General features: G+C 40.8%; 1 protein-coding gene across 1 annotated transcript in view; it reads right to left on the reverse strand.

Annotated features, from left to right (window-relative positions):
* Amtn (amelotin) overlaps positions 1 to 6,516 on the reverse strand; it is a 31,197-nt gene extending 24,681 nt beyond the window's left edge. The window contains exons 1-4 of the mRNA XM_004665310.2: positions 6,463 to 6,516; positions 3,202 to 3,288; positions 1,017 to 1,082; positions 168 to 257 (exon numbers count right to left, since the gene is read on the reverse strand). Of these exons, the coding sequence (XP_004665367.2) occupies positions 168 to 257; positions 1,017 to 1,082; positions 3,202 to 3,288; positions 6,463 to 6,516 (297 nt within the window). The remainder of the gene's footprint in view (positions 1 to 167; positions 258 to 1,016; positions 1,083 to 3,201; positions 3,289 to 6,462) is intronic.
* Positions 6,517 to 10,412: the final 3,896 nt, after the last annotated feature.

Consider the following 10,412-nt stretch of genomic DNA (forward strand, 5'->3'; position numbering starts at 1 on the left):
GGTTTCCTGGGTCACCAGCAAGAATCAAATTACCAAACACTGTTCTATGTTCAATAGAACTTGTATCTGCAAATGATCTGGGTATGTCTTTCAGGAAGCTTGACAGAAGTTCTTGTCACCCCGCTGGATCACCTCCATGTTAGCTGGAGGCCACTCCCTGAACTTACTTGGGGTTGCAACTGCTGTTGTCCATTCAGTGCCCCCAGGCTCACTGGGCGGGTTTGAGTACCAGGTGCCACCCCTGTAGAAGGGCTGATCTGTGGGCCCATGGAAGAAGATTTTCATTATATTCATTTCAATTTGATTATCCAGGAAATTTGAAATGTAGCTACTAAAACGTAAAAATATATTTACGGGGAGGATTTGCTATCTAATTGCATAGTATTTTAGTATGTACATAATCAGACACAGAGATGATGAAATTCAAAGACTTGTTGCTAACACAACAAAGTCTGTTACTTTTCCTGTATTGATCTTTTCCTTAACTTACTCTCATAATTTTTTAGGTTATTTTCCCCTACCTTGGCTTCAATAATGGTTTTTGGAATATTTCTGATGGGGACTTACTTCCCCCTGAAGTAATGAATCCTACATAGGTATCCCATGAAAATTGGGAGGGACAGAATAAAACATTTAGTCTGAAGTATGAGTTAAGAGTCTATTTAAGTATGAATCCTGGAAAAATCAGGAAAGGAATTAATTTCCTTTTGTAAGTAGGTTGAGCTCTGTAGATAATCTTTGGGAAGAGTGAAGATCTTTCTGGCTTGCTGTCTGTCGTGACACTGGCAAGCATCATGTCTGTGTGGTGTGGGTGCTGTAGGACATCTAGGAAGGTGTGTTGGAGGGACGGGGAAGGTTCTTGCAGAACGGGAGTCAGAACTTAGAGGCTGTTACCAAACAACAGTTTAACAGGATATTTGAATCAGCTGCCTTCGACTCTTCTCTTGGCCTCCATTTCAACTTGTCTACAGCGTGTATGTGGGCATGTGTATTAACCCGAGGCAAAGAGTACTTACCAACTGCAGGTCTGCCCCGAGGGCAAGCACTTGTGTTAATGGAATCAGACTTAAAGAAGGAAGGACCTGCAGGGCATTAAAACTGAGATATTAGACAACAGATCATCTGTTTCCAATGGTAGATACACTTGAATACTTTTTTCAGGTGCACACTCTTATTACTAGATAACATCAGATAAACTCCCAACAGAGGTTGATGTTGAGCTGGGTGGCATCTCTCAGGGAGGACACAGGGATGCTTTTAGTTCAGAATGGAGGCAGATCTAACCTTCCACCTCTGGATCATCCTCACTTGTTTGTGTGACTTGCAACCAATAGAGGAGCTGTTTGGTTGAGTCCATTTATGAAAGTTGTGTTTATGTTGCCCCAGAAGTCCAAAAATTGGTCTGAATACTATTCACATTGATTTTACTGAAAGCCATACTGTATGCAGGGCAAGACTACAATCCTGATCTAATTTCTCATGCAAGTTTAAGTTCTCCTGTTGCCAAACCAAACTTAAGAAAAAGGGTTAGGTACTAGATCAGACCACAAAGTAACAGCTCTAAATGGTATTTGACAGTCAGTAACTATTTGTTTCATGAATTATATGAAACTTGTTAAATTGGCTATCAAATAGAGAAGTGACAATGCATCCTGAGCATTAATAGTCAGTTTGTAGGCGGGGTGGGGGGAAGAAGCTCAAGAGGCTGCCTGCCTCCTTAAGGAGCTACTGGCAGTGAGGGTCTGGAGTGTGGCGAGTGCACTGGTGTAACCACTGGTAGGCTGCCCACACTCCTGTAACTAACTCCCCATCCATGCTTCTGTATGCAGCCCTAATTCAACACCACAGTGTAACCACACAGCATATTCCAGAAATCCCATACACGAAAGTGGAAGGTTGATAATAAGAAGGAGATCAGTAGGAGTATGAGAAGGATGAAAGGGAGTAAATATGGCGAAACTATGGTAATTACGTATGTGAAAATGTTATAATGAAATCTGTTGTACATCATTAAATAAGCTAATGAAAACTAAAAAAGAAAAAAAGAGTTTAACACTACAACTTTCCCAGATTTAAGTCCCTAGTCCCAGTGTAGGAATTAAATTCTCTTGGAGCTGTTTTGTTCTTCAGTGTTCCTGTAATGAATGCCAGTAATCTCCTCTTAACTCCTAACTCTTCTCGGCTTAAGCTGGCGTGTGGGAGGTCTCAATAAACTGACAAACCATCAGAATCATGTATTCCTTTTAGCTCTTGAAGATATTTTCAGGGAACAAGGTGAGCCTTTTCAGCAACAAGTAAATTTGGTGTGTGAAACTATAATACCTCCAAACAAAAAAGAAGCAAATTAGCAAACAAGAGCATTTTCAAGGAAAAGTGTTGCTCCTAGAGTTTATAACTCTAGATCATATGGCTTCTCCCAATAAACATAGTATTTGTAAGAAAAGAGAATTAAGAAGAAAACAAAGAAGAATGGAGGAGAAGGGGGAAGGAAGTTTCATAAATTTAGTCTCTCCAGTCAGTAGCCACCAAGGATCGTCCACCCCATGAGAGTGCCAAAATGAGTCTAGCCTCAAATGAAATAACATAAGACAATAATTTGAAGTCTTAAAAAGTCAAGATTGAGGATATTTTTCTTGCTTGACTTTATGGTTCTCTGGTATGAATTTTGTACATTGTGCATTCCGAAGTCAAGTGAATGGCAGAAAATTCCCATCCCAGAGTAGGTGACAACCTCCCGAGAGCTGCATAGGTAGAGTCTCAGGGAATCTGCCCTCCTCCTGGAAAGTTTCACCACCAAAGTGAGGATGAAGCTCCACATCTCACTGGCTTTGCACCGGCCTCAATCAGCCTCCTCATCCCCTGTGTGCTCCTGAGGTGTCCAACAACATGTCAAGTTTATGGTATTCATCAGCTCATTTACTTCTGTTTATTATTTTCTTATAAATATTTGATTTAGTACCTACATATATCTGACTTTTTTTAAGGCAGGGTCTCACTCTAGCCCAGGCTGACCTGGAATTCACTATGTAGTCTCAGGGTGGCCTTCAAAACCTGGCTTAAAAAAAAAAAAAAAAAGATTCACCCAAAGGAAATATCTCTTTAGTCATGAGACTGTGAACACATCTTGAGTTTTTGGTCATCAGTCTGAATGAGCTCATTCACTTTGCTGGTCTGTAAATCTTCCCTGTGGGGGATGCTCACCTGGCTTGGCAGCTGCTGTTTGACCAGCATCACCTGATCTGGAGCAGGTTTGGTTGGTGGAAGTCCTGAAGCAGGGTTAAGTTGCTTCTGTGAATATAAACATTCGACAAGGCAGGAACGTGTTTGAGGTTGTATCCATTGATGTTTGAAAGGTAACAGATTGTCCCAGATACAAAAATGGACCTCTTTACCTACAACAGTTTTAACTGCTGGAACATTCTGTGCTTGGCAGGAGGTGGAGTCATAGAGTGGGGAGATGACAGGTCCAAAGGAGCAGGGAAGGGAGAGGCAAGCCGCGGTGTGCGGGTCCAGAGTTTGTTCCTGGCTCCTCCTTTCCTCCTGTAGCAGCTGTCTCTGCCAGCACAGGCAGTGCACACTCTTCCTGTTTGCTTCCCATGAGCTTCAGCTAAACTGCCATGAGTCCCACCGCTCCCCAGTGAAGCTTCCATGTCTGCCTTGAGCCCGACCCGTCAATCCTGCCATGGGACTTCACGCTCCTTCCTGGCCAGATGTTTACTTGTGGGTTAAAAGTCATGGGCTTCTCAGGGAGAAGATGGCCTTGTCATGCACATGTTCTAGTCTAGTTGTGTGGCTTTGTCTCATAGAGGAGAAGCCAACAGTCTGCCCAGGGCGACATAGTGAGGGCAGTTTCTCAGTCCCTGAGCAAAATAAAGCCTTCCTTTCAGGCCTCGGACGGCATTTGCTCCTGGAAGTGTCCCAGAGGGCAGGAGGGTGGTCCTCCAGCTGCATCTGCTCATGGGTTTATACTGAAGTGCTCCATCACTTCAGAGTTTCTCCCTCAGTTCTAACAGGAATGATTGGAATGATCTGTTCTTAGGGGTCCTTTACAGCAGAAAGATTATGGACATAGACATTCTACTCACATGGGAGCCACAGTGAAAAACCCCTTGAAAACAGTCCAGTCCTGTCACTGCCTTGCTCAACTCTGCAATGATTGCCAAGTTCCCTGAGTGTAAGCCACAGGCTTGTGGTGGCTGTGAGGTCCTCATCCCTGGGCCTCTGGTGCCTCTCTGATCTTCTGTCCCTTCCTTACTCCCTCCAGGCTGACCTCACAGGGCCTTGGCTGTCCTGGGTAGGCTCAGCTCACATGTACCTCAAAGGCCCACCTGTCACTGTCATTTGGAGTAGAATGCTTTTCTCCTCCACACAGGGTTACTGTCTCACCTGCTTAAATCCATCTGGCCCTCCCCTGAATGTGCAGTCTGTCCCATCTCCACTGGGCCCTGCTCCATCTGAAGCTGCCTCACGTTTTCCCTCATGCTCATCATATCCTAAATATATGTAATCATGTGATTCAGTATGTTCATCATTTATTAATATTTTTCTTTTAAAATAAACACTTTGATCTATCTCATGAAAATAATCATTAGATTGTCTTAACTGTCTACATATGCAAATGGATTTATCTCTTAAGATTTTATAAGTCAATACATTTATTTTCATAAAATAAAAATTCCTTATTTTTTTAAATTTTATTTGATAAATATATTTCTACACCTAGCAGTCATTTCAGTGTCACCTTCCTGTTCCTCCCCTGGTGACACTCTTCTCACATAACTGGCTGCTCACAATTCACACCACCTGCACCTGACTCCATATCCGTCCTTGCATGGGACATGGGGTCTTGAAAGTTTTATTTATCTTGAGTTTTAACAAATCTATGCTAGAGACTTAATTTTGAACAAATTCTTGGTAAATTTATTCAGTGAAGTTAAATATCTTTATAAAAATTGGTTTCCTACTTTGCCTTATTTCAAAGATTAATTCTTCACTGAAAATTTCTTTTAATAAGGACATATGTATGTATGTATATATATATTTGACCTGCTTTATTTGATAGGAACATATACTTGCATATAGCATGTTTTGTTTAAGAAGAACATATATACATATAGTATGTTTTATTTAATAATATATGTGTATATAGCTTGTTTTGTTTAATAAGGACATATATATATATATATATATATATATATATATATACACATACACACACACACACACACACACACACACACACACACACACACATATATATATGGTATGTTTTGTTCCATTGCCCACAAGCTAACCCTATTCATTTTTTTCACAGAACTATTACAATTTAAGAGTCCTTTATAACAATTACAATCATTACAAAGTCTATGCAGGATCATTTCTCCCCACCCTTCCTTTCTATATGTCTATGCAGGATCATGTCTCACCACCCTTTCTTTGTCCACATTGCATCTTTAGCAAACTGGCAGCATGTCTGTCTAGAGAGTTTTCAGAAACATTTATTAGCCGTTTGTATGACAATGGGGCATCAAGTAAGTTTGAGGATTATTTTAATTCTTTTATAGCGTGGCTCCTGTAATCTCTGTCTTCAGGCCAATACTTAGGCATCTTGATCAAAGAGAAGCCCACCTGAGGACCCACAGCACCCAATTTCCTGTCTCTGAGATGACGGGTGACAACCACAGTAAAGATAGAGCGTTAGTCCTCTTATCTTTCAAAAGCCTGTTACATGTGAACATATTTTGTTGTAAAAATTTCTAAGTCAAAAATGTTGACCACTTAAGACAGTTCTTCATCTGGTGTGGGCTGGCAAAGCCAAAAACTTATGCTGTGGGTCACACAGTGTAGTAGTGTTTTTAGAGCTTATGCAATCTGGATATTTTGTGTTTTCAATTAGAAAGATCAGAAAGTATAGTTTGTCCTTTTATGAGAGCACATAACTAGTTATCAAGAAAATTTCAAACTTTTTTTTTGAAAATAAAATACTCACTTTGAATGACTATCTAAAGTATTACTTTTTATTTTATTTATTTCTTTCTTTTTTTGGTTTTTCGAGGTAGAGTCTCACTCTGGTCCAGGCTGACCTGGAATTAACTCTATAGTCTCAGGGTGGCCTTGAACTCACAGTGATCCTCCTACCTCCACCTCCTGAGTGCTGGGGGGATTAAAGGCGTGTGCCACCATGCCCAGCTTTATTTTATTTCTGTTCCTATTGTTTTGAGAAGATAATTGAAATTTATCTATTATACAATGCATTTTAAAATGATGCATTTTAAAAATGCAAAATGCTGAAATATGCTCCAACACCTTAGAAAATAAAAGCAGGTAACTTAAAAAAAAAGCCACAGAGCAAAATAGTTTTTTTTTTTTTTTTTTTGAAAGCAGAAAGAATGAAAGGTCTGCTATTAAGACAAAGACATTGCTGAGTCTCACAGGCATATGAAATAAATGTATCCCACTTACTGGTAATGACTGAGTTGATCCTAGAAGACAGAGCAGTAGAATCGTAGTCCTCATGTTTCAAATTGCTACCTATAAGAACAAAATAATGTTACTCTTCCACTCTGTTATTGTTCCATTTGAGAGAACTAAAAAATGAGAATTCTATTTGGAACTTTGTTACCTTTGTGCTACCAGGCAAAATGATATTCAAAATCCAGATGAAATCTCCAGTTTAGTGTAAAATTTTATTTTTTGATGATTCATGTTTGTAGAAGGAATTTAAACTCAGCTCTGGGAGATTGGCAACTTGAAAGACCAATCAAGCGTTAGCCATATGTGAAATCATTTGGTTTCTTCCACTTCCCAACACTTCATTACGTGGACTATTAGCTACAGACAACATATTACCCAATGTCTACCACTTGATGTGAGGGTAATTCAGGAAGACATGCATTGTATAATTAAAAAAAGTGCAGACAATAAAAAATTATACTACTTCTTCACCTCTATCTCTTTTCCAAATTATTTCTCAAAGCTACAGATTTTATCATATAAGAATGAACAGATAAACACCAAAATGTAGGCTTACAATGAAGCCTATTATGCATATTTCTTTGCAACTTGACAAATAATGAACTTTGTGTCAGTGCACACAGGTGAATTTTATTTTTAATGCTTATATATATATATGTATATATATGATGTATAATTTGTTATTACACTTTGTAATTATAAAATGTTATGATAAATACCTTCATAAACCTTTTTTAGTCATATTTCTGTAGATGCTATTCCTATAACTGCTACATTAAAGGATAGCAACATTTTAACATCTTAAATTTTAGTTAGCATGGTCCATTTGCCCTCCCAAACTGTTGAATAACTTGCTTTATTTCAAATAATAAAAAGGTGTTATGACATGGGCTGAAGAGAGGGCACCTCTGAGGTTCCTGTCACCAAAAGAACAACTAAGGGCTACCCATGGATTCCAGGGTTGTGGTCTTCAGAGAGGCAGGTGGAGCCTGTTCAGCAACCTCTGAAAACAAATCTGTCATGCCAGAATTCCACACAGAGGCTGTGTGAGCTCTGACTCTTCTTCAGTACAGAATGTGTGTTAATGGGAAACTGGCTGAGAGGATGAGACATTCTTCAAAGCTTTTTTCCAAGTATTCACTTCACACAATCAAGTTGGTGGTTGTCAATCTGCTGGACATGGAGAACATTGCCCAGGAAGCAAACCCAAGGCAACAGTAATAACATTTAGGGAAAATAGGAGTTGGCACAGGGTGAAGGAAAACTTGGTAGAGGGCAGAAGGGCATGGAAGGCCTAATGGTAAGGAGGTTTCACTTATGTGGCTTTTAAAAAATTATGAACATACTTTGTATGGATGCATCATGTGTTGGTGCCATCTTTTCCCTTCTCCTTGCCCCATTCTGCCGTGGCTCCTCCTCAGTGGGGTTGCAGGTATCCCCCATGAGATTGTGGGTTATGTGCTGTGGGAGCAGCAGTCAGTCATTGGTGGGGGGGGATGCCTCTGGGCATGACATTCCAACCTGTGGCTCTTACAGACTTTCCACCCGCTCTTCCACAAAGTTCCCTGAGACTTGGTTGGGTATGTTTTATATCTACTTCAGTGATGGGCTCTTAGGAGCCTCTGCATCTCTGCTTTGGTGGGTGTTGAGTGTCCTCAGCGGCTGTCTCCTGCACCCTGGCGCTGATTGTAGGGTTCACCATGGAAGCAGCGCTCTTGCTCGTCTCCCCAGTTCCTCTGTGGTTTTAGGATGGCCTTGACTGAGATGCAAGGGGTGGTCTCACTGCCTTCAGAAAAAGAAAAATAAATTCTCCAACAGAGAGTGAAGTCAGCATAGGTTAACTGGGATAAGCATTATTAGTTTGGGGAGATTTTGATGGATGTAACTCCTCTTTTAGCCAAAGACTACTAGGAACTTAACATTGGAGAACATAATCTTTGTCTCCATAGGATTCAGACCTGGTTCTCAGTTCCAGCTATGGGTTCCTTTCCACTGAGAAGATCTCTTAGCCAGTCAGAAAGATATTGGTTACCCACCAAGGCTGCATGCCACCACTGCACTGGTGTGTGCCTCTAGTCAGGCTGGTTGCTTCTGCGTAGCTCGGACCCCCGCTTGCTCACACCCCTGTTGGCCACTTGCCCCTCGCAGCTCATGTAGTGCTTTCCAGCATGAGACAGACTAACTGTGTGGGGACGGCTCTCTTCTGGGTCTCAGCCAGGTCTCTGTGTTCAGTGTTGGCAGCATTTGTGTCTTCAGCAGTAGGGTCTTATTTTTTCCTCAGGTAGGTAATCCAATGCTTTGATGGAAGCCTGTCTTGTTTTGCAGACCTTGTAGGTCTTTCTGATCAACAGCTCAATGTGAGGAGCACTTACTTCTGGTACTGTGACTTACAGATCGGAGCCAAAAGTTTTTAAGCTTAGGCTTCATTCTACCCTCTCCAGACCCCTTTTTTCAGGTGCTTTCCCTATACTCCTGTTGAGGTTTTTTTTTTTTTTTTTTTTTTTTTTCAGTCTGCCTTCACAGAGAAAGGTTTCTATGGTACCATTCCATTTTGGGTTTAGCTTTGTATTTATTTCTTCCTACCTTTCTCTTCCTCTTTCCCCAAGCCCTTCCAGCCCTTTTGTCTGGGCCTCATGTTGCTGCCTGTCTGGTATACCAGCAAGTCAAGCTGATCCAGGTTAGGAACCACAGATGAGTGAGAACATGTGGGCTTTGTCTTTCAGTGATTGTGTGTGATCAGTGAGTATGATCTGTTGTAAGTGTATCCATTTTCCTACAAATTTCATTGCATAGCTTTTTTCTTACTGCTGAGTAGAATTCCATTCATTATCTATTCATCCAGTGATGGGCACCTGGGTTGATTCCAATTCTAAGCTATTATGAATTGAGCGGCTATGAACATGATTGAGCATACAGCTCTGTAGTGAAGCATGGAACATTTAGTGTAAATGCCCAGTAAAGAAATAATAGGGTCTGTTGGAAGTTCTATATTCATCTTTTCCAGGAACCTCCATATTGATTTCCATAGTGCTTATACAAGTTTGCACTCCCACCAACAGTGAATGAGGATTCCTCTTTCCCCACATCCTCACCAACATTTGTTATCATTTTAATGATTGCCATCCTTCCTGGAGTAAGGTGGAGTCTCATAGTTGTTTTAATTTGCATTTCCATGATGACTAGGGTGTTGAACATTTTCTTAAGTGTGTGTTAACCATTTGTATTTCTTCCTCTGAGAACTCCCTATTCAGTTCTCTACCCCATTTTTTTGAGTGGGTTGTTTGATTTTGTTTTTATTGTTTAGTTTTTTGAGTTCTTTGTAGATTCTTGATATTAGGCCTCTGTCAGTGGTATAGCTGGCAAGAATTTTCTCCCATTTTTGTGGGTAATCTATTGGCTCTGCTTATGGTATGTTTGTGCAAAAGCTTTTTTCTTTTTCTTTTTTTTTAAATTTTATTTATTTATTTGAGAGCGATAGAGACAGAGAGAAAGACAGATAGAGGGAGAGAGAGAGAGTGGGTGTGCCAGGGCTTCCAGCCTCTGCAAACGAACTCCAGACGCGTGCGCCCCCTTGTGCATCTGGCTAACGTGGGACCTGGGGAACCGAGCCTCGAACCGGGATCCTTAGGCTTCACAGGCAAGCGCTTAACCGCTAAGCCATCTCTCCAGCCCTGTGCAAAAGCTTTTTAACTTCATGAGATCACATTAGTTGAGTGCTTGTTTAATTTCTGGGTTACTGGGGTATTGTTCAGGAAGTCCTATTCCATTCATATTGTGGAGAGTTCCTCCTATTTATCCTTTCAATTGAATGGGGTTTTGAAGAACAAAAAAATTAATTTTATTAGGAAGCAAGGAGAGGGTCTGTAGAGATGGCTCATCAGTTAAAGGTTCAATTCCCTAGTACCCACATAAAGCTAGATGCACAAGTTGACACATGC

Source organism: Jaculus jaculus, chromosome 11 (assembly GCF_020740685.1).
Source record: "Jaculus jaculus isolate mJacJac1 chromosome 11, mJacJac1.mat.Y.cur, whole genome shotgun sequence".
Taxonomy (NCBI): domain Eukaryota; kingdom Metazoa; phylum Chordata; class Mammalia; order Rodentia; family Dipodidae; genus Jaculus; species Jaculus jaculus.